Source organism: Megalopta genalis, chromosome 13 (assembly GCF_051020955.1).
Source record: "Megalopta genalis isolate 19385.01 chromosome 13, iyMegGena1_principal, whole genome shotgun sequence".
NCBI classification, from domain to species: Eukaryota; Metazoa; Arthropoda; class Insecta; order Hymenoptera; family Halictidae; genus Megalopta; species Megalopta genalis.
Window position 1 is genome coordinate 1,460,745 of NC_135025.1, and position 25,670 is coordinate 1,486,414.

The 25,670-nt window shown below is 41.9% G+C and overlaps 1 protein-coding gene across 9 annotated transcripts in view; it reads left to right on the top strand.

Annotated features, from left to right (window-relative positions):
* Rdl (Resistant to dieldrin) overlaps window positions 1–25,670 on the top strand; it is a 157,902-nt gene that overhangs the window by 100,925 nt on the left and 31,307 nt on the right. For 4 of the 9 annotated variants that reach the window (XM_076525933.1, XM_076525934.1, XM_076525935.1 and 1 more), the window contains 4 exons: window positions 6,006–6,232; window positions 8,165–8,247; window positions 23,591–23,728; window positions 24,933–25,070. In XM_076525933.1, coding sequence (XP_076382048.1) covers window positions 6,006–6,232; window positions 8,165–8,247; window positions 23,591–23,728; window positions 24,933–25,070 — 586 coding nt within the window. The remainder of the gene's footprint in view (window positions 1–6,005; window positions 6,233–8,164; window positions 8,248–23,590; window positions 23,729–24,932; window positions 25,071–25,670) is intronic. The other 5 variants (XM_033484176.2, XM_033484178.2, XM_033484180.2 and 2 more) reach the window with 2 other exon arrangements.

The window sequence follows — 25,670 nt, forward strand, 5'->3', positions numbered from 1 at the left end:
AAATTCGCATAATGTTGAAAACTGGTATAATAGAGAAGATGAATAGTTCAAATCACAAATTGCTTTATGGAAAAATCGCAGTAAATTCTCTCCGATTGTCCCTCGGTTTGTAAACGAAAATGGACAATTTGGAAAGAGGAGATGCGATTAATCGAGCCTCGCGGCTTGTTTTTATAATTTCAGTGTGTCAACGGCTATAAAAATGAGCCGCGAGGCTCGAATAATCGTATCTCCTCTCCCCAAATTGTCAATTTTTGTTTATAAGCTTATATAATTGTCTATTTTTATTTATAAGTTTATAAGCGGGATAATTGGAGAGAATTTACTGTACCGTCATATTAGAATTCTACTAAAAAGTCGTACACTAAATGTTCTAAGAAATTTCATTTGCTTCTCATTTATTTTTTAGTATGAAATTCACTTTTATGCTGAAAACGTATGTAACCGATAACAGAAACATTTAAACCTAAAGTCTGTCAAATTTGTTCAAATGTTTCAGGTTTTATTTAGTTCTCGTCTATCTCTTGGTTTCAAATTCAAATTACGGTGAAAATCAGTACAGTGGAAAATATAAATAGGTAAAAGTAATACAGTAAATTCTCTGCAATTGTCTTTCAGCTTGTAAACAAAAATGAACAATTTGGATAGAGAAGATACGATTATTCGAGCCTTGCCTTTTTCGTTTTTATAGTTATTGGGCAGAATTTACTGTAATTGCTTTCTCAAAAATAACCACTACACTAAAATCCTACTAAAAGCGAAGCTTAATTAATTATTTTATGACATTTCGGAATTCGATCTGTTTCTTGGAATGTGTTTCATTCGATTACTTAAAAAATTGTAACAATTGTTAATTGCTCTCCACTTAAAGACTGCGATGCAGCAACGATCTCATTAACAATGAAACTTTTCACCTGTAGAACTATGTTTATTGTGTCTCCGATGTCGAGCACAGCTGAAGCTGGTCAAGAATTTGTCGTGACAAAATATTTATTGCATATTTTAAGTTCTAACTTTATACCTGGCATGAAATCAAAGTATACGTGTTCATAGTTCTAATTAAAGATTTTGCTTCGATTAAAACTGCAAGGAATCATGCATATGTGAAAAGTGAATAAGAAGGAATTGTTAAAACTTCAATCTGTGGACGAAATTTGATATATTATAGTGCGCGATGTTCGTTGGAGGTATAAAATTCCAATATGTTCTAAACGGAGACTGAGATCGATAAAATGACTTGTGGCCAGCTAAAAACAGAATTCAAAAGGGAATGTCAATATAGCAGTGACTGACGAGTAGAATTTAACCAGTTGAGAGCACATTAATTTTAAAATATTCAGAAATTGAACTCGAGAGTGACAACGAAGATGGTAAAATTATTGGCGAGGTTAATAATGTCTGACGTTTCATATAATTTTAACCTCCAGAGATTCGCAATTTCTTGGTATTCTAAGCAATACGGTGAATCGAATCAAATTATGAGAGACACAGAAAATATTGATGAGCCAAAAGTGTCTTTTACCAAACCGAGAAGAATAATGAATAGGCTGCCAATTCGATGCATTTATGAGATCAAATACAAAGTTAAAAAGACATTCGAAGAGTTCAAAAATATCTTCAATTTATTACAATTCTTCTTAATTGGGAAATGATATTTTCATTTAAATTTATATTTCTTACAATTAATTTGGATAATTTTCATTTCGCACAAAGATCCGCAGTCTAAGAAATGAATCGGTTAAATCGGTTTTATAAAATCAAAACGCTATTTTAAGATTATTGGGAATCCTAAGTTTGAACGTGAACCGAAGACAAAAGAAAAGGCAAAGTGTGCAAATTAATTCAACTAACAAAGAAGCGAATCGTGCGTTACTGTAGGATCGTCCAAAGACAAAATCGCGTAACTAAATGCAACGAGAAATGGAAACGGATCCATCGGACGAACGGTTCTCTCTTCGTGAAATAGAAGAAAACAAAACGCAGAGAATTTACGCGAATACGATCGACGTGTATATCATTCGAGTTTGATAAGTGAACTTTTAATAGCATCGCCGTTGGTTCATAAAACTTGAAACGCGATTAAATGCGCCCACGCGTAATTACTGCCGTCCTCTGCCTCACCCCTAATGATAGAATAATCAAGAATCTTTGACCTCGAATAATAAATCTAGCCATCGGGTTCGGTTGATTGCACTCGAACTCCCCCGCTCGGCTACTTAAACTTTCTTTATCAGACGAATTACTCGCCCGGCGAGTGCAAATTTTACGGCGAACAGCACGCTACAACGTTTGATGAATTCGCCGACGATCCCGGCGTTGAAATGAAATCACTTCTCAGCCCGATAAAGTCGAACGATGTAATCAAAGTTTAAGCGAAGATCCTTGAATATTTGAAAACGCGTTATACTTCTTCGCCGGGCGCGAATCTATTTCAAGACGCTTAAATTACAGTATTTCTGCTCGGCGATCAACTATTAAAAGCGACGAGGCCTTTGAATATTAAATCCATTTTCCGTTCATCCTCGCCCTTCGCGCTCTCTCTCTCTCTCTCTCTCTCTCGCTCTCTCTCTCTCTGTCTCGAGCCGCTTCACGCAAAATCGCGTTCATTCAATTCCGCTCTGATTGCCTCGCGATGCGTAAAATTTTTGATTGAGCGTTTCACGATCTTCCATTCACCTGAACACAAATAACCTACGGCGGTATCATTTATTATCGATGGAAGTCATTGAATTTTACACGATTTCCAAGCCACCCCCGCGACACACACTCGGCGCATCTATACTAAAACCGTAAACACAATTCGTACAATAACGCACGAATCGCTTTTCTATCGAAATCAATTTCGGATTACGAGTAAAAAATACTAAACGCGTACTCATTAATCTGGTGCTTTGTTTATCCTCTCAGTCGAAAATTGCGAAACATTGACTGCATCGCACGGTCTATTAAAAGTATTTCGTTAAATATTATATGCTCTTTGTGTTTCATGTGAACAAAACTGGATTTCTTCTTCTTTGTAAATAAATGATCACCGATGCGCATTAAGTAGTCGAAAGAAGTAATTATTAATTTTCTGTGAATGATACATCCAAATTATCTGCATTTCATATAACGAAATGGTCCATCACCCCCCTAAATTGTCAAATTACGTTTTAGTTTAAATAATAAATCAAACTGCAGTCTATTTGAACAGAAAAACGAACATTCTTCGAGGGCGTATATATACGCCCATCGGAGCAAAAGGGTTACTAATAAAGACAGCACACGCGTAAAAGATACGCTATTTTCTCAAAAGCAAGATCATAAATGAAAAATTCTATTCCTTCTTCTCGACTGATTCTTTCGCATAGAATCAGCCTTATACCGTACCAGCTACCGGACAGCCTGTACAAGCCACGTGACGCGAGTCAACAACCGCCTCGTTTCAGCCCCTTCTAATAAACGTTCAACGAGACGCGATGAAGATACAAACAATTCCATAAAACAGGATCGATCCGATTAAAGCCGGGCGTAACCGTGACCACGATTTTCTGCAGCGACGTCCGCCTCTCGACACGGCGAAGTTTCCAAATTCCGGCGAGTTGCTCGAATAAACAATGGCGTCGCGAGTAGAAGTTTGCTGACAGGCCGGAGGTCTTGGAACGGTTCGTTGAGGGAGGGTTGTAGTCGGTAACGAATTAGTCCCGGGCCGGCTCGCAACGCCGGGTCGTTTGGAACATTGAAGGGGGTCTCGATAGGGTTAGGTGAGTGTTCAAGTAGCCGATTTCGCGCAGCACGATAACCACGACACGTTGCATGGCCGAGGAGATGCCGACAGTATCGGTCGACAAGGGTTTCAAGGTACCGGTCGACGTCCACGATCTCAGTAACTGCGTTTCTCCACCTATTACCGATCGCTCGACCCCTCTTATCCGATCGCGTCGCTCTATACTTCGCAACCCCCAACCCCCACCCCCGGAACCCACCTCCAGTTACGTATCGCCGTTTCCTCGACCGTTTTAATCTCGCGTGCAACGATCTCTCGCGATTCTTTCCAATCCCATGGAAAGATCGTTTCCTGCGTATCGGTGAACGTCCTCTACCCGGAAGAGACAAACAAACGCGCCGGAGGAACGAGGAACAACGTGACACGTTCGTTGATAATAATTAACCGGCGAACGCTGATACGAACGTTCAATCGTACAATTTCGGGATTTAGAGACGAGTTGGTCCAAGTACCGAGGACGATCCGCTGTAGCAAACGCGGAGAAATATTGTACCTTGACGAGGCTTTTGAGGACGTTCCGAATAGAATCGATAGACGTGATTAAGAAATATCGTTTAGCGTAAACGTCGCGATTACATTGTGCTCGGGATACTAAGGTAAACTGTGTAGAGGAAAATTTAGAAAATACTTTATTAGAAGATGTAATTGTGTTGCGGGTTTTGTTTTGGAAGCACAATGTGACAGTACAATTTAACCCTTTGCACTCAAAGCTGTAACTTTGAGTCTAACTAAGCTGTAACAAAGTCTAACTAAACTGTAAATCTAAATGAACTTTTCCGACTTATAGTATTTCCATTTTCTACGACAAAGTGCATCTCGTGCACATGAAATCGAGTCTTGTGACTCGTGCAACAGTTAAACTTTTAACAATATTTTTATATCGAAGCTTTGATAATATAAATATTATCTTGGAACGTGATGTAACGATCTCTTAGTGGTGCTTCAAAGTCGCCGCTCGAGCGCAAAGGGTTAAGAAAATTTAAGAAAGAAAAATGATTGGCGGTGTGAAAATATCTACATGGAATGCGGAAGAGAACTATAGCGAAATTCAATATTCCGTAGACTGGAATCGACGAACACTAAACAATCGTATAACGACAAACATACTAACGATAATAGCGACGTTACATTACGTTCTATCTTTGACGAAAGTCCTTGCGAACTTTTCGATACGCGACACTTTGGTTTCGCTGCTGGCGAAACAAAATGACAGAATTTGTAGGGAAACATGTGATACACCCTACAGCATAGTATGTTGATCAGTGTTTTAGAATAGCAGCGTCGCAAGCTGAAACAATGAAAGCAACACGAACTGCATGAGAATTTTAATAAATACGTACACGGTATAGTTAACATTAATACTATGTAAGTATCATTTGATATATCACAACGTGCATGCGTAAAGTGTTAGGTGATTGACGGACGAATACAATATAGATTGCATTGGATCATCGATCATAGCTGGCAACAGAAAATAGTATTTAATAGAGCTCCGACAGATTTCATAGTTCTAGTAAGTGGAAAACCGTGATTTAGCTTATAAACTGAAAAACCGACGAACCTCAACAGTTGTTCGTGCATAGCCTTTTTATCAAGCGCTAAGCTTTTATTCGAAACGTCCTCCAAATACCATTGAAAGTCCGTAACCAGTGTTTCTTTTTTTCTTTTTTCGAATCCAATAAAACGGGGCACGTTCGCTGGAGCCGTCCACGCAATTGTTTTAAATCTTGCCAAATATCCGAGACAGCATCCGACAGTATAACGTTCGTCATCGGATAAACCGCGTGTGTTTCTAGTGGGCAGCGTATCGAAATAAATCGTGGTATTTCATCGATGCGAATCTGTTTATTCGGTATAAACCGGGATGAAAGCGTCGGATAGAAAGTCCCCCGGTTATCCGGTATCGGTCGGCTGTTCGCCTTCCTTCGTCACGTGCCGCGGATAATTTTATTATTTTTAACGAACGCATTGGTTGCGTAATGACGTTAGTTTGCGCGTCACGTTTCATTATTCGTTAGAGCCACGGGGGAACCGTTGTAACCCGCGGACGATCGCGTGCCGATCGGGAAACGAAACACAGCCCGTCCGCACGGATTCCCCTCTCACATTCGATTTGCGAGCGGATTTCACGTTTTTCCACGTTGCTCCCGCGCGTAGACCCGTTTCGAAAAATCCCCGCCCCCCTCCCCACGACCCACCGATTCACCGTCTAATAAAACCGTCTCGTGTCTCGTGTCAGGACTTCACGCTGGATTTCTACTTCCGGCAATTCTGGACGGACCCGAGGCTCGCGTTCAAACCACGAACGGGCGTCGAGACGCTCAGCGTCGGCTCGGAGTTCATCAAGAACATCTGGGTGCCCGACACCTTCTTCGTCAACGAGAAGCAGTCGTACTTTCACATCGCCACCACCAGCAACGAGTTCATTCGTATTCATCACTCGGGAAGCATCACGCGTAGTATACGGTGAGTACAGACGATTTACCGTGATCGGTCTGTTACGAGATTCTGTTGCTTGCATTATGTTCGTTAACGCATCCACTGCCAATTCGCATACGGATCGCACACCTTCATCGGACTCGGAAGCTAACTTTTATTGTAGAGTGGTCCAACAAAATGTTTTCGTACACCGTTCGAAACGGAATAACTATTTTATAGTCGGACCAGGCGATCTACATTTTTTTAAAGATGTCACAGGGATTTTCTTGCTAGACAATTGTTCTAGCTGAACAATTGTTTTTAAACATTCCGATTCCGTGGAATGATCATTGGAAAATGATGTTTTCTCGAACGAGAAATATAATAGATACATTTCATTCGAGATTTAAACGATGCACGTGCTCAGATTTCTTTAAACTTATTTAACGAGTTCAACGTGCGAATTTCCAATTAAAATTTAATGATCATTTTCTACGATCTTTTGCAATTTACAGAAGGTGAATATACTATGTGAAATAGAAGTTAAACTTTAGTGGGTGCGGTTCTAATTTTATTTCTCAATTATATTTATCAAAGCGATACGCTTGACAGTTTTCATATTAATAAATGGGTATTTCTAAAACGTTATTAATGAATCTTCTAACAGAATTTGAACTGTTTCAACTATATTTCTTTGAGATGTTTTGTTACGAATAGAATTTATATTACCGTCTGACTCGATTCTTTGAAATCAACAATATCACAGTCGTATGTTGATAATTTAAATATTGAATAAAATATCGAATAAAATCAAATCGTATTTGAATCTTCACTTGGTCTCATATTGATCATGAAAGCGAGAACTTCAAAAACTGGTCTTCAAAACTGATGATTCAAACAGCTCACAGCTACAAAAATAAGTATAGCATCCTACTCGAAATACAGAAAAACATATCCTAAATAATTCAAAGAAACAAAGATCTTTATCGAAGAAGATAGAAATCAAATATTCTTAAAATATCCTTCGTAACCATGTGAACAATTTGGAAAAACGTAGATCATCTTAGAAGAGAGTAAGGTAAATACGAGAAAAATGCTCTCTTCGCAACGATATTAAATCGGATTCGAATGTGAGATCACACAATTAAAAAGTGTACCAACGAAATAAAGATTATCCGAGATCATGATTTCGCATGATTGCTGTCGATTGAAATTCATGAGACATTCGCGAAACATTTTTCGATCTTCCCTTTAAAAGCGAGCGGTTATGAACAGTTCTCTGGGCGACGGGAACGGCCGTTTTTTGGCGCGATTTCAGCCGAGGTTCGATAGTCTCTACCAGCCAGGAACAACCGAAAACACTTGAGGGAGCAATTGTACCAACCAGGACAAATTTGTTCCCGGGATCGCTCGGTGCCGTTTCCCATCCCCCTACTTTTCCCCTGCCACTCGTATCATCCCCCTTGTCCGCCTCGTCCGACCTATCCCCGAGTGTTCCGATATTAACGTTGCTACTATATTCAGACAATCCATGCATACCTAACTTCGGGCCTGTTCACCCTTTCCTTTCCTTTACGTTGCGTTCCCTTCCGGATCTCGTGGCTCAAGGGCGATCCCGCGGCCTGGGTAGAAAACGAGGAACGTTAAGGGAAATCGATAGGAAAAGGCACCTGTATGCATGAATAAGTTCTCTTCGTTCGAGTTAAAACCGCCTATCGATCGGCGCCTTCGTTGCCCGGAACAATAACACGCTTAAAGAAGAGAGTTTTCTTTGCCCGGGCACGGCCGATCGTTGCCGCCGACAGGATAGATCGGCGGCGAAGCTTAAAATTAATCCGCTCGAAAGTTCCAGGTAGACGAGATCGAATATCGTTTGATGTTTTCCACGGGGAAACGATAGGATAACGGGGAAAAACATTGACTTTTCCTGTAACCGTCCGCCCGGTCCACTGACAGCTCTGCTTCTACGTTTTGTTGCAGTTTAACGATCACAGCATCGTGTCCAATGAACCTGCAATACTTTCCGATGGACCGACAGCTCTGCCATATCGAGATCGAGAGCTGTAAGTACGCACGTCCGCGTCTATAAAATGCATACAATACGAACAGAAAGTGACAAATCTTTGAGAAAGTTCGACATCCTCGCCTTTGTCCACCGTCACACGAAAAAAAAACACGCCACATCTACTTACATGTACATCGAAACATACGATTCGTTGTTCGTCATTGCGCGTCGTCAACGATGTCGATCTTCGGGACGCCCGACTATCGGATCGGTTTATATACGCGTCAGTGTGCTCCTCCGAGAATTCGAATTCGTGGACATGGCTCGGAACATGGATCAGACGTTCTCTTTTTACAGTTTATTAACCAAGTATTTTGATCGATTCGCGAAGGATTTTACGACCGACGTTCTTTGGCGACCGAAGTAACTCTGTGCACATTTCTTGAACACGTTAGGCGCCGGCGTCGGTCCCCTGGGGCTGACAGTGGACTTTCCGTTTGGACGGTTTCAGTCCTCTTGGACTCTATTTTTGGGCGACGTCGGTGCCCAGGAACCGACAGCGAACGTATCGTTTGGACCGCATCGATGCATGCACGGGACCGGCGGTATCAAGGTTAAAAAATAATGCAGGCGTGCTGCATCGACGGAAAACCCAGCAGAATCGACTCCGAGCTTAACGTGTTAACGAACGATGGAAACGGAAATTTTTCAGCAGATACTGAAACGCTATTTGCACTTTTTTTAAAGATATAACCACATATACGATATGCTGCTGATTATTCAAAATTATATGCAACATTATAATAAACCGTACCATTTGTACAATACTTGGAATTATTATTTCACAATTCCATAGCTTTCGTTTTCTGACTCGAGTTACTCACTTTGAAGTAAATTATGTTTCAAGTGAAGAATAGAGATTGAACTTTTAAATGTTTTAAGACTTCTATTTCAAAGAATAAGTCAAAACTTTTTCTACGAATTAGTAAAATCGCAACGTTAAGAAAATACGGTAAAGCTAACATACGAAACAATGCACGTACGATAGAAGCTAATTGTTAATTTATCAAAATATCTGGTTAATAAGGTTACTGTAAAAGGAAGCATAATTTGGAAGGTGTGGTTACACTAACAGAACAGCCAGCCAGGTATGGGATAATCCTTTGCAGGGCTACCGAGAAAACTGAATTTGAATATCGGTCTAACAGATGTAACCATCGTTTGATCCAGCTTATCAACAGAGAATTAGAATTTTCTCTGATCGAAATTTCCATGTCACAAAGTGAGAATCGATCGAAAATCCAAAATCATGCTATACTCGGCTGCTTCATTACATCCAGACACACCTTGAATATTTAAAATTCCTTTGAAATTGTCAGCGGCTCTTAAACTTTCATAGAAGCTCGATAATCGTTGATCAAACGCGCCTCAACTCTACATCGCTTTCAACCCTTTTTCAGATAAGCTCAAACAGACGCCTCTGCGGCGTACATACGCGTCGAACATACGACAAAAAAAAAAGAAACCAATGAAACCTCGTATGTTCTTCTTTTACACGCTCATACGAAATATCGTTAACCGACATCCACAACCTACCCCATTGAACGCGACTTGCCCACCCCGGAGTCCCCTATCCTATTCCGCGAAACCTTTTCTTCCCTCTATCTTTTCTGTCTTCTCCTCTCTATCTATCTATCAATCTATCTATCAATCTATGTATCAATCTATCTATCAATCTATCTACTATCAATCTATCTATCAATCTATCTATCAATCTATCTACTATCAATCTATCTATCAATCTATCTACTATCAATCTATCTATCAATTTATCTATCAATCTATCTACTATCAATCTATCTATCAATCTATCTATCAATCTATCTCTATCAATCTCTATCAATCTATCTATCTATCAAACTATCTATCTATCTACCCCTATCTATCTATCTATCAATCTATCTATCTATCTATCTATCTATCTATCTATCTATCTATCAAACTATCTATCTATCTACTTATCTACCTATCTATCTATCTATCTATCTATCTATCCATCTATCTATCTATCTATCTATCAATCTATCAATCTATCTGTCTGTCTGTCTGTCCATCACTCGCCACTTTACACGCTCACCAACACATGAGTCAGTCACACGATCTGCGGTACCGCCGTGGATCACTTTCATTCACTCCGTCCACTCACTCGCTCACTCACCAGCTCTCGCTCACTCTTATTGGGTTTTCTAAACCATTCACGATGACTGTTACATATACGTAACATCGTGAACACGCGGAACCGGATGCGCGTTTCGATCGATACGGGCTACGAGATCGAAACGGAAATATCCCGGCCGTGAATCGTGAACGAACGATCGAACGGAAAATCGGTTGTCGAAGTCTTCCAAAACTTTTCCGCGACTCCTGGCACGCTGCCATCGAGTTTTTAACTAAATCGTCTGGCGGCGTAGATCAGTGTTGCCCAGGGAACATCGAATATCGTAAGCTTGAAATTGTATTTCTCTGGATTCGTTTACTTTGACTCTGAACACCTGTTACGATAGCGAGCTAGAAAGGTGAGAACTCTTTCCCCGGAGAATCGCTCGATCTCGAAATGAAACTCTGCGACTACGGCTCGTCTGGCAGGGTGTCAAAAACTTGGTGCTCCAGATACGTTACAAGTAACGTTCGTTGGTTTTTCCCGACCAAATTACGAGTTGTGTATTCGATGGCTGGAACTACCGAGCCTTGAACGCGATTAATGTATGTTGCTATATATAAGTAGACCGCAGATGTTTAATGCATTTACGAGAACAGCGATAAGTGAAACACAGAACAGCGACGAATCCGACGAATGTAAGAAGAACATATAAGAATGTATATTTTCAAACACGCCATTCAAGTTTACATATTTATTTTAAGCAACGATCTGCTGTCTATTTATAACAATGGTAAGGTTAGATTACTTGAATCATCGTAGTAACATGTACAACTTCAAAATGTAATTTGCAAAAGTAAAAAGAGTCAGATACATTTTAACTTCTAGTTTTAAAAAGAGCAACATATACGTTTACTTCGTTGACCCATTGCTCGATAGCAACGAGTAAGACTCGCGAATGACGAACGTTATTTACATATAAATCGAAATACAATTTGATTCTTCTCTTATCAAAATCTAGAGATGAAAGTAAACGAAGACATGCGAGAAACAAAAATTGTCTGGTTCCATGCGAAAGCGACCAAGGGTTTAAAACTGTACAAAATCGTTCGGAAGAATGGAAATTCGCGTAAACGTTCCCGGTGTAAACTATGATATTTGGAAGTCGAACTGGGGAATCGTCCCTGGGCAAAACTGCACGATCCGCGCCGTAGCTTGAAAATCTCCGGAAAAAGGGAGGACGTTGGATTCGATCTCTCTGCTAGAATCGCCGAGCCGGACCGTAATGACCGTCCGCGATTAGGCGGAAAAAAGAAAAAGATCGATCGAAACGCGGATGCAGTTCGGCGAACGGAGCATAGTGTGCGACCAACAAAGAGCACCTTGACGAGAAGCGTCCGCGACAGCCGGGACAACGATCTCGATCGAGACGCTCGCTGTGTACGCAATTTACCTGGCGTCGACTTGAGCACGAAACGAGTCGACGACACACGGCTCGATTAGACGAGCCGCTGCGTTTAGGCTGCCTAGTGTGTAAACCAGCATATAGAGAACTGAACGGTTCGTTGTAAGCGACAAAGGGGGCGAACCACCCCCGGAACACACCAGTGTACGGTGACACGTACAGAAAAAAGCTGACCAACCACCTGTGCGCGGGTGTGAATGCACGCGCAAAATTCTGTTCTCTATTTCTGCGTGTGTCTGTGGTACGTGCGAATGGCCGTGTGCCTGCGTGCGCGCGTGTGGGTGAACGCGTTGCGTACCGTCACGAGCTCGCGCCGATTATCACTGCTGCAAATTGCACGCGAATTATTGGATGTGTGAAACCGAAAGAGGATGCCCGGATGCTCTCTTTGACTCGTTCCGGTGTTCCTTCCGGACGATTTTGTTTTCGAAAAAAAAGCTCGGCGCCGAAAGCGCCGCGCGCGAACTTCGCGATCGGGCACCGCTCTGACAGCGGTGTCGCGGTCGAGCCGCGTATCAATTAATCGGCCTTAAATCACCCCCTCGCCCCTGACCCCCCGGGTCGCGCATCGCCGAGAGTCCCAGCCCCGGCGGTAAACCGGAACCGCGGCGTCTCCTATCCGGAATTTATTTATTAATAAACCGAGCGCGGCAACGATATATAACCGATTAATTCGTTAGCAGTAATTACGGCGGCGGCGCGCGCGGTCTGATCGTTCGCTGGCTATTAAATCATTGTCCTTCCATGAATAAGTTCGGTAATTGTGTCGCTTAATCCGATGCCCGGCGTTTCGCCCCGTGCCCCGGTTGTCGATAACGGCGCGATATTATCGATGCTGCGATACGTAAATAAATGATAAAACAGTCGATGCCAACGGTCACGGCTAAATTACGGGCGCATCGTCGTGTGCGGTTCGGCGTGGGTGGTGCAAGGGTCGCCGAGGTGGGCGAAGGGGTGGAACGGAGGACGGAGGACGGACGACGGACGACGGACGACAGGGAACAAAAAGAGTCGTAAAACGCATCCGGTGCCTTTGATTATACCCGGGAACAGAAATCAACCGCGATTGGTAATCTATACGGGGACAATGGAAAAAGTTTCGTCCTAACTCGTTGCGGCTAAGAGATCTATATTAAAAGTCAGTCGTTTGCAGGATACGACGGAAAGGCCGCCGGAAGTCGGACACTCGAGATATCAAAGTAACTTGACCAAGTTCGTTGATTAGTTTCGCGAAGTAGAAAGCCGGATCATGTCTCCGCCCTTAATTGCTCCGGTCTTCAGGCCGGACAGGAATTATTAGCTTCGTTAGAAATATTTCTGTCCCGATTTGTCGCGGCCGGCAAATCTTCTTTTCCCTCTCGTTTGCGGATTCGTTGCGATAGTGTAATTAACGGCAGTTAATATCGGGGCGTGATACTGCTTGCGTTGAACTGTCGTGGTTCGAGCACAAATTCGTTGCCAGGAATCGGTTTCAATCGATTTTGATATTAAATATTAAATACTAAATATTAAATATTAAATATTAAATATTAAATATTAAATTATATTTAATATTTGTATATTATATCGGGGGAAAATGTCTTCATGCAGTCTGTAACTCTTAACCAGATTGCCAATTACTGTCAGTTATTGTTGTTAGGAAATAGTGCATATTTTCAAATTAATACGCACGGAGAATTTACGATAAAGTTGAAATATTGCAAACTCGATGAGTTAATAAAGGATTACATAAATTTTTAAATGATCGCATTAACGTGTATTATTGATAACTTGTTTAAAATTGAGTCTTGACCACTACGATCAGGTTAAGTGCTAAGACAGAATGTCTTTTCTCAAATGTTTTTCTTGACTGTATAAGGTGCATTGAAAATCATGGTAGATTCGAACAAGAAACGTGATTTTAGCTGAAGTTGCAAACCGGGAAAATAGAATAAAATTAGAAACTATCAGGGTCAACGACCTGAGTAACATTGATCGTTGTATAGAGTGGACATTATTCGAGATTTCGTTTCCAAGAAAAGCCACGGCATATATATAACAAGTAGTATCGGTTGGTCGCGATCAGACATATGGACACAAGTATATTTTCAATAGCATACAATATATTGTTCTATTTTCACATTTTAGTGCTGCACTTTTAATATCGCTGTTTTGCGAAACGTACATCGTAAAATATATAATTATCGTAGTTTATTCAACTCATGCCCAACCTAGAAAGAAACAGAAAAAAAGCACATAACATCATTTTTTCTTTCGACAGTGAACCAACTTGAATATTCGAATAATTATATTTTTTAATACAACGGTTAATCCGATTTCTAATAAAAATAATATTTCTTGTAATTATATTTTTCTTGTTCGCTATGCTTTATAGTAAATACAGTAAAAAGATATTGCAACAACGTTATGGGAAAATTGAGAAAATGCTTTCTCAAAAATTTGTACTAAAGCTAAACCGCGAAACAAGTCAATATATAATCGCTGAAAGCTTTCTTCATTTGAGATGACATTTCTGAACGTACCGGTGCACGTGCATTTGACTTCGTATCGCTCGCAAAGACGCATAAAGAAAACATCGACCGAAGTAATTCGTTTGACGGCTCGCTCTCAAAGAAATGTCATTCGAGATGTTTCGCTTGTCTTTATGGAGCAACTCGTTCGTTTTACCATATTGTATTCGCAGCGGAGGTAGTCAAACGCGTTTGAGTATCGTAACATGGCGTTTCGAAAACGAGATCTCCGATTTATCTGTTCATGCGGAATCAGTTTCATTCCCGGCTGCGTCAGAATTTTCAATGCGCCCTCCGTGTAATTTTTAATTAATGAACAGGCACACGCATTCGCTGCCGAACCGATTGATATCGATCTACGAAATTAACGCGACATAATTAGTCCTGTTGTTCCCCTCCGATCTCGCAGGATTTCAATGGCCGGCTACTACCCGGTCGTAATTTATTTTAATTAATGTTAATTCGATTTATCCGGCCGCATCTGCGTCGGTCTAATTACAGTGCTATTGCTCTGACTTTCGCGTGCTAAAATCCTTCATTTTTCAAATATAACGAGGACGAGAGATCGATGACAGCGCATACCGATGTACCGCGAATCGAAGAATATAATAAATCCGGTCGATGCATTAATTAAACTCTACTAAGCGCGCGATTCACTGGTATCGTTATTTTTAAGTCTCGCAATCGGTCACCAGACTCGCTCGTTACTGTCCTTGTCTTATCGTCGGCACCGCGGACCGTCAACGACAACTTGGTCAAGCCGGTAAATTATTTTCTCGAGCCGAAACGAACGCAAAAAGAAAAAACGCGATATCAGAGAAACGTTGTTCGGCGCCCTTTGCTATCGACGGCGATTCATTATTCGTCTCAACTGGAACGTTGCGCGTTAACGACGACGCGTTACCATGTTACGCGACATTGTGATCGTCGACGAAACCGGACGTGCAATTTGCAGTAATTCGAAAACGGGACAGGTAGTGAGCTCGATCATGCAGAGATACGGTCGATCGTTGATCCACCGAGGTGGATACCGAGCCGACTGTCGTTTACGGAGCGAGAGTGGACGCGCGCATCGTTCTGATTCACATTAATAAACAAAATGAAAACAAAACATAATACAATAATACAAACTCGAGCAAAAAAGAAAACAAAACAAAAAAAGAAAGTAAGAGGTTGTCGAGAATCCGAGAAGAAAGCACACACACGAGTTTCTGCATCTTCGATCGCGCAATCTGCGCGACGTGTATAGCCATAATGAATCGTAAAACGTAATTTACGAGCATCCTCCGAAGGGTCTCCACTCTACCAATTTACCACTGTTGTGAACTATCACGTCGGCCTTAACGAACGTGTAATTTCTCCGCAGCTGTATAGCCACTCGAGGCGCAAGCCGTCGCATCGAATCTCTTGTCTATACTTATCGGGAACGTAACGATGCTGGCAACAGCATGGACTCCTTGCGAATTGTAACGCGGGTCAAATTGAACCGATGAAAAGTCATGCTTCACATTTCTCGAAAACGGAAAACAAAAAAAAAAGAGTAATACCGAACGAAATGAGAACAACGACAAAAAAATGGGGAGGGGGGAGATGGGAATACGTGTCAATCGACGGAGAAATCGCACCGACATTTTGAGGAAAACCATAGATCACACGCACAGCTGTATATAACCAGCGTTTCAGATCGAAATGGTCCAAACATTGGTTCCGACGACGAATGTCTACGAACGTGTGCTACTTTGAACACCGTCACCACTTTGCCACTTTCACGAAACCACCACGATATCACCACCACTGTCACCATCACCACTGTCACCACCACTAATACCACGGAACCATCACTATCACAATATCAAAACCCAGCCCTCTCCCTCTTAAAATAAAAAAGCCTCCGACATATAGCACTGAGCCTCGTGTCCGGGGACGTAGTATGGGCCGACGACGGCCAGCCCCGAAGGAGGCTAAAACACAGAAAACGACGTGTCGACTACGATGCGACCGAATTAAACCGCATTGTGCATCTAGCCCAGCGCATGTAAGAACGAAAAACGACTGCAGCATTTAAAACCACGACGTGATGCCGTGGCCCCATTCGGTATGCCTATGGTTTATCTTGGTTATGATATCCGACTCTGAGACCGATTGTGTATCCGTAACTCGTTTTTACCCCCCCCCCACACATTTCCCTACGGCCTAATTGTTTTATTTTCTTTTTTTTCTTTTTTTTGGATCTTACGTATGCTAGATCATTGGTAGATTGGTATTATCTTAGATGAAAGTCGGCATGTGTATTTGGCACGAGTATATACATCATTATGATTTTTGCTCCGCTCTATCCAGGACCGAATTTCTATCGCGTCGCCGGCTTCAGATAGAGTCGTGTTGCGACAGAATTTGATTCGATACGGTAACGAAGATCTACGTATACCTCGTGGATCTCGAATGTTTGGAACAAAGGACGATGAATCTCGATGAATAACTTTGTTTCGTAGACTTCTTTGGAAGGATACGTGATCGATTTGAATCACAACTTCGCATGGAAATGCGAATTTATATATATTTATATATATGTTATATATATATATATATATATATATATATATATATATATATATATATAAATGATAATATATTATATATATTATTTATATATAATATACGACTTTTGGAACTGACTAAAGTACAGACACAAGGTTTAAAACAATATACAATAGCACGCTGCTTTTTGTTGTGCTGAAAACATAAAGTGCGCAAATCGATCGTTACGATAATTTGTAGTTAATATAACACGTTCGCTCCTATGTACAGAATGATTCGGATTATATGTTTCGATTGATTGAAATTAACAATTTTCTTCTTATGCATACGTATAGTTGATGTTTTACAATTCGATATCGCTAATAGTTCATCCACTAAATTTTATTCTAGGTAACTTAATAATAGCTTGTTTTACTTGTATTAAATAATTTCATAAATATGCGTCTTTATTCGCTCGAAATGAAATGCAAGTTATCTGATAATTCGAATTTTTTGTCTAAAATTGAATGAATATCAACAATTATAATAATGACATCGTTTGATTTCATAATAAAGAGAGACTCGTTTAACTATTACAGTAAAGAAGAAATATTTATGTTCTTCGTTTTTAATTTTACATTGTTAGTAAAAACATTCGTAGCTCACTGTATAATAATATTTATGTAACAAGAACTGCATCAAAATTATTGTTTACTTCGTTACTTACTAAAATTATGTTACAATAAACACGAACTGGTAACTATTAGCGAAACATTAAAAAAACATTAAGAACTACATTCCGAATGAGCTTAGATAACATGTTTGAGCTTGAAATTATTAGAGATGAAAAAGAATGATGTATTATACCGAGTGAACAAACGATCTTTTGATCACTTTTAAAAAATATTTTCCTTCTATTTACATATAAAAATATCTCAAAAGGAAACCTCGTTTAAAATATGTTTTTATTAGTTCGATGTAACAGCTGAATTTTCAACGCCTGTCTAACGGCCTGTAATACCGTAACATTCGCGTGACCTTGAACACAAAACAATTTATATCTTCGAGAAAAATGTTCCTTTTATCACAACATTTGTCTTTTGAACCAAAAAATGTTTTACTTTGACATTTCTTCGTTCACGTAAAACAACTTCAATTTGATCGAGTTACTTTTGTTCACCCGGTATATCAGAGGGTTCAGATGTTCTTTTCCTTTCGACGAGATAAACGGAATAGGTACGTCTGGACAAATGGAAGCTTGGTTACGTGAATGAGCGCAAGTTCCCCAATATGGCTGGGAGTGAACATGTTAACAAATCGAGTGCCGCGCGAGTCATTCGGATTACCTGCCGTGTGTACACGAAACAAAACTTCCTGTATTCGGTTAGTAGCTCTTAAGCACTCTTCTCCGGTTCGTTGTTGAAGTGTAACGCGGGAGGGGGGGGGGGGGAGAAAGAAAATGGAACTGTGAAGAACTTCGGAGCGGAGACACAACCCGGCAGCAGTAGGGTCATCGATTTCAAGCAGCTTGTTTGCGGTGAGTCTAGGAGGAAAATGAAGGGATGTCTCTCAGAATTCGTGCTAATACGTGATAAATCGCTTAACCATCGGGATTTTGGAGAATTCAATGATCTCGAAACGTGAGCGTCGAAAACAAAGAAACGAATCAAAACTGGATGAATCGATCGTTCGAATGATATCATTTTAATTTAACAACGAAGCTTCGTGTTTACATTTTCCGAATGAAAACTCCGGATAGAACAGCAAACGGTATTAGCGCAAATTTTGAACACACGTTTCTTTATTGTTATTCTAGATTTACGAACGATCGAGTCGACGATAAAGACATCGACATCTTGCTGTTACAGTTTCTCTAACGTCTTTATTTCGGTCGCCGGGACGAATTGAAAAAAGCTCAAATGATTCTTCGGGTTCCTATTCGAGACAATAGATTGTTAAACTATATCGGTTCTGTTCATTTCAAATACACAGCAAATCGATATTACCTATATGCACACTCAATGTTTTTGTTGTAACTTTATATAAATATGATAACACTGGTATAATCTAGACTCATTAGTATCTCATCAATTTAAATCGATCCAGTGAAATATTTTCGAAACCATCGATGATACTAAAAAATGTTTCAATGGAAATTTGAATGGTTTTAAGAGGAACTTAATCTGATATTAATACAATTTTTCTTGGCGAACGCGTCGAGGACATATGAAGGTCGACTTTTTTTTTTTTAATGGGATCATCTATTTTTTATTATACTAATCGATTGACTTCGTCATTCTGTTCATGAAAATACTAAAGTATTTATTGTGAAAAATCACTGATTTGAAAAATACTTTAATTTTAGTAATATATAGTGTTAACACTCGTCTATCTAAACTTGATGTTCAAAAGCTGGTCCTTCAGCCTGGATGCAAAGATTTACTCGGTCTCTGAGAAATATTAAAATTAAAATATCATCCAAACCAATGATTTTTGGCAATAAATGTCTCGGTATTTTCGTGAACAGAACGAAGAGCTGATTCGACTAGTATAATAATTCCATTAAAAAACATTAAGTTAACCTTCGTACGTCCACGACGCGTTCACCTAGAGAAATCTTATTGCTTGTTGCATAAAGAAGGGTTAAAAAAGTAATGCAAACGCAGCTTTTGCATTTACAAAAGAAACATTACCGTGAGTGTATTTAATCTGCATAGAAGCATTCGTCTGTTTCGTCCAACATATTTCTTCAAGTTTAACAAAAATAATCTACTGGTACTTGGCACTTTTCGAACAAAATCAAAAATAAATATCACCGATCGCGTGTTTTCCGAAAGGCGAACGAATGAAAATACGTCGAATATCTCCAAAGTTTGCCTTACTTTAATCCTCGTAAAACAGCCGCAAAATTATTTCGACAATGGATATTTTTGCATTTATTTCGTTCGAACAATACACATTTGATATTTAAAAGATACATGCCAATGCACAACGCAACGCGTTCTATATGATCCGTCATCCAGGAATTATCACGAGCCCGCCGACGTCCATAAAATGCGCGAAACCTTTGTGTGTACGAAATATTCGAGATTCATCAAGTGCATGCAGACATTTGCGCCCGAGCGTAAACAGTCCAGAGGCAGAGCACAGGAAAGTATTTCATCGAATCGCTCGTTAACACCGACAATAAATTCGATCCGGTACACAATATGTATATTGGCTTGCCGCATCGTACGCGAACGCACTCCCGCCGGGAGTACGGTATGCGTACGCGAGAAATAAAGAAAACTTCCGAAAAGGAAGAAGTTAAATTCCGTGTTCAGAGAGAATTCGTGTCACTGGTGAAGCACAAAGCATGCGGCATCCGGCATGACGTATAAAATTACGTGGCTCGTAGCATGCGATTGTATACAGTATATAACGCCGATGCATGCCCGTGTATACGTGTCCGTCTCTGCGTGTGTATGTGTGCGCGCGTGTGCAATAATGTATGACGTTCGCGCGTTCGCGCGTGTCCGCCGTCTACTTTTTCCACGTCCCGCACCGCCACTGCATGCCAAGGCACAGAACTTTTTTTCTTCGCTTCTCCATATCTACTTATACACTTTCCACTTATCGTCTTATATACCTTAAACTTTGCTACCACCACCACGATATATCCCCGTTACTCTGCTAATGTTGCCGCAACCCTCCATTCTACTGTATTCGACGGTCACCACCTCGAACTCCTCCAGAGCCCCTTTCTCTACCATCCGCACCCCCGAATTGTCCCGCTATGGCCCGCTCCACCCCTGCCCCCGTGATGCTTAAACGTTACCCCAGTCCAGGACATCTTTATTGAAACGTTTCCGACCGTATCAGTTTTGTAGGATGTTCCAAAATGATGTTACATCCAGGAGGAATAAGGGGCTCCTGAGGTCATTCGAAGCAACTTTTTCCTTTGCGAAAATGCAATCCGCCGCTTCGTTTACGAGTTATTATCGAAAAACAGTGACCAATCAGAGATCATTTGACGCTGAGCCAATGAGCGGAACCGGGCTACGACCGCTCGTTGGCACGGCCGCCTCCCGCCAGCCTAGCTCGCCTCTCATTGGTCAGCGTTTTTCCTTAATAACTCGTAAACGAAGCCGCGGATTGCATTTTCGCTAAGGACACAGTTGCTTCGAATAACCTCGGGAGCCCGTCATTGCCCAGAAGTAGCATAATTTTGGGAGACATCTTATCTACGATACGCCGCGCCAGAACGTACCACGATCATCGGCGAAGGAGGAAAAGAAAAGAAAAGAAAAGAGCATTGTCTTGCAGACCAAGTTTCCCGGGAAACGCCGGGGATAAATCTGGAGACGGTTCCCACCGTTAGCCGCGCGGAATTGCGATGATTAATTGCCGTGCCTTCGCGTTCTTTCTTCTTTTCCAAAGATGGATTCGAATGGCTCTCGAATCCTTGCACGAACGTTCGATACAGATACCAGGGAACGCTTGGCTGCGTCGCTGTTTCGCAATTTCGAACGAAACTTTTCGTTCTATTTCTCACCGGTGAAATGTAACCAAGAGCCGGCGGTTAATCAAATATTCTCGTATACGGTATTAACGCTCGAACCTAACGGCGAACCTTGCTGACAGATATGTAACGGAGTATATAATTAGTAGACCGCGGAGGTTTGCGCGAAATTAAAATCCATCTTAGGCGAGACGAACGATCCAAGTGAAATATGATTTCATTCTCGAATCATTTTCAGTTGTGATTGATACAGCAAGGTGCATAAAATCCGTGGGACTATTTGTAATTTTATCCATCAATTTTTGTCGACACAGTTTTATGCGTCTTAACGAAACACGTGGGAATTTGAATTATTTGTCAGATGCCGTCTAAATATGAACCCTTAAGTGTTCGAGGAATTTCTCTGATCCAAATCTCGAATGCATTTATCGACGAAGCAGCAAGTAACGTTATAAAATGATAGAATGTTGAAAATTATTAGTCTGTTCAAATAAAATTCGATAAAAAAACTATAATAATACAGATTTTGTCAAACAGAAATTCTAATTGTATCATAAATAACAACGGTTTCGTTACGTCCCTTGAAAGTAGGCATACGAATGCAAACGATTTAAAAATGAGAATTCCCGATGAATATTCTTTAAGATACGTTTTAAAAGTGTTTTCAACTTATTCAGTCAATTATTTTTGTCCCGTGCACGTCGTTTCTGCTTGGACGTTTATAATATGCGATACAAAAACGTTTTGAAGAATTATGAATTTGAGGCGTTAAGACGACCTGTGAGCAGAACCGAGCTTCGTGCGCTGGTTGGCTGGACCGCCTCGCGTCAGCCGTACTCGATTCTTATTGGTCACTGTTTTTCGCTAATAACTCGTTAACGGTGCCTCGGAGAACATTTTTGTAAAGGAAGAAGTTGCTTCGAATGATCCGAGGAACCCGCCATTTCCGCATTGCGAGACATTTTTGGGACACCCTGTCTATCGAACGGTAACAATGTCTCGAACCGTGATAACGTCGGCAGCGCTAATAACGTTCTGAAAATTATCTGTTCGGTATTTAATGAAAAAGAAAAAGGGACGGTGGTATAGCCGCGCGCGCACTGATATCACGGGACAATGGGAATCGTGAAATTCAGGAATCGGCAGCACGTAGAGTCGGGATTATTCTGTAGATAAATCTGTCGGGTTCGGGTTGAAGCATTTCACCGGTGTGGAATTACAGCGTGGCATTTGCCAGACGGAAAATGAGCAAACGGAACGGGACGATAGTATTTCCGTGTTCCAAAAACAAAAGCAGTTAATCTCGAATACTCGGTCGTGGATCGCTTAATCCACATTTCGCCGATGTTCGCGCAATGTGGCTGGCACCGCGATGGAATGCCACTTTGGTGCCTGGAATGCGGTGTAACGATCGTAATCACCTAAGATTCAGTTACGGAGGAATGTTTCTCGGGGCGGTATGTGTGCGCTCGAGGCCGCGACGAGAAATTAGAGGAACATAAATAGGTGCGAATTCCGATCGATCACGGAAAATTCGACGTCCAAGTCGGTCGCGAGGTCCTGAAGACCGACGGGATCGATAGCCTTTTGTCTACACCCGACGACGAGACCAGAAGCGGAAAATATTTGTAGCACCGCCGCCGTTGCCTCGATCGCGAACAGTCTCGCTGCGCGTCGAGTTTTCGCGAAATAATTATAGACACGTGGCAGGCTTGTCACTTGTCCGTAACGAAAAATTCAAACGCCGCGCACACACGTCCGGCCGAAGTGTCATCCTCGAGTTCGACCGATGCTACATCGGTCGAACTGACTTGGCCACTTCGGTTAGCGGCCGATTACAACACGCCTAGCTCGAATATGTCAAGCAATTTTACAGCTCGAGACTGCACTCTAAGCCGTGGCCATTGTAGCGAAACACGGGTTAGCGATAGCGAAGCAGAGTCGCCACGGCTACGGTGTATATATATATATATATATATATATATACTATATATCTAGCGAAGAAGAAATGGGGCGGTTTAGAGTGCTCGGTAATATTTTTGCTTTTGTCTACAGTTTTCCACTGTGAACCCTGTCCCAGACACCCGACCCCACTGCCACCGCCAACGTTTTAACATCCCCCCCCTTCCCCACGACCCCTATTTGGAGTACCTGTTTATCCCCGAAATCCGCCCGATCCAAACACAAAACTTGAGTGTCTAATTATTGTATGTTAGAGCGAAGATATTTGTGTTCTTGTTCTCCCGGCAGTTGGATACACAATGCGCGATATTCGGTACAAATGGAACGCCGGCCTACAGTCGGTCGGCATCTCGAACGAGGTGGAACTACCGCAGTTTCGCGTGCTCGGTCACAGGCAACGACATTCAACCATACACCTATCTACAGGTAGATATCCCCCTCTTATTAGTTCTTCCTTCTGAACTTCGTCCAGAGGCTCGCGCGTAGATGGGTCGATGATCAACGTGTAGTAAACCGATGTTCACACGCGTGTACACACCGCAAAAGAAGTTCGATGTTTCTGGATTATTCTGTTCTCATTTTCGTTTCCTTTCGATGGTTTATCAGTTTCTTGTTCCGTTTGTTTTCTTGTTACGTTCGTTCGTTCTGTTCTTGGGTTACTCTCGTTTCTTTGAACTCGCACCGTATGCACCGTATATATCACACCGTGTTGCCTTAACCGCAAACACGTTCGATGATTTCCGGCTAAAGAAGAACTTTGCCCGCACGGACGAATCTCGTTTCCGGTGTTGAATCATTCGACCAATCGACCGATCGACTTTCATCGATATCGATCCACGGAACGAAAGGACGAAGACGTTAGCTCCTTAAGTCATATTCGAATCCATCGCCTCCCGATTTTTTCGTCCTTTATCATGGTCCGGGGGCCCGGCGAGGTACTACTACCACCACGAGGTCCGGCGAGTCGATCTCGAAAAACGGTCGGTCAGTCCTTCTTCCCCCGACTTTGTTAAATGCGCGTCCGATTGTCCGGTTCCGCGAGAAACGTGAACGAAACCTCGGGAAATAGTACCGAGCTACTGCCCCCCCCCCCCTCGGCTCCTGCCATCCACAACATTAGATCAAACCGACACGACGGGCTCTCAGTGAGAAACGGTAATCCGTCCGTCTGAAAAAAAACGGTCGTCTGCACAACGACGAAAGTGTGGAAGCGGAGAACGAGAGGCACGAAAAAGCGAATAAACTCCGCTCACACGTGTCCCCTCTATCGTTCGATCTTTAGTCCCGTTTCCCCGTTGAGGGACGGAACACGGCTAGCTTCCTCACGATAAAGAGAATGAACGAGGGACAGAGACAGAGAAAAATTCTGAACACAAAGATATAATAAAGGGAGAGAGAAAATTGAGAAAGTATAGATACACGCATATAGAAATGGAACGAAAGCGATTGAAAGAGAATGAAAGAGAAACAATTGAGAGAGAGAGCAAATCGAAAGAAAGAGAGCGGACTATATGTTTGGGGTGTTTGAACGGGGGTGCGAGGTAAGTGGAGGCCCCCTCGGAGCTGAAACGCGTTTGAGGGCTTCCGCGAAGGTACGTACCAACCGCGGGGGGTCTCTCTATTTTTTCAGTCGGATACACCATGAGGGACATCCGGTACAAGTGGAACGAGGGCCCGAACAGCGTCGGTGTCAGCAACGAGGTCTCCCTCCCTCAGTTCAAGGTCCTTGGTCACCGTCAACGAGCCATGGAGATTAGTCTAACTACCGGTAACGTATGAATAGAACCCCACCCCCAACCAACAAACCAAAAAAAAAAAAAAAAATAATAACTCAACCCTCGCTTTTAACGGTATGGGTAAGGTGGAGAGACACGTGAGCGCTATCCGATGTCCGCAGCCGCGATGTCGCCTCGTAAGGACGTTAACCACGTCCAGTAATCGTCGATCGATCGATCAGTATCTCTCTCTTTCTCGCGATCTCGTCGTCCGCGCGGACATACGAGGCTGGTGGATGTTACCGAGCGATTAGGCACGATGTCGCTCGATTCCACAATACGTTGGTCCTTGTTGGAACGCGGCGAACGTATCGCGCGGCTCCATTGTCTTCGATTGTACCATTGAATCCGTGTTACATGAATCATCGCCGTTTGTCTGTTGTGTACTCGTTCGTCTGCTCGCGCAAGAGGCTGAATCCATTGCTTTCGCAAGATAAAAAAACAAGATGTATGTACGGATACGTCCTGTGGCGAACAGTTCAGGTAACAGTATTACTATGTTGTCCAAGAATGCTATATAACCCTTAAGTAAACATAGAAGTGTGTAGAAATTAGGTCTCTGTGTGAACCAACCCCCGCCCCCGCCCCCCCCC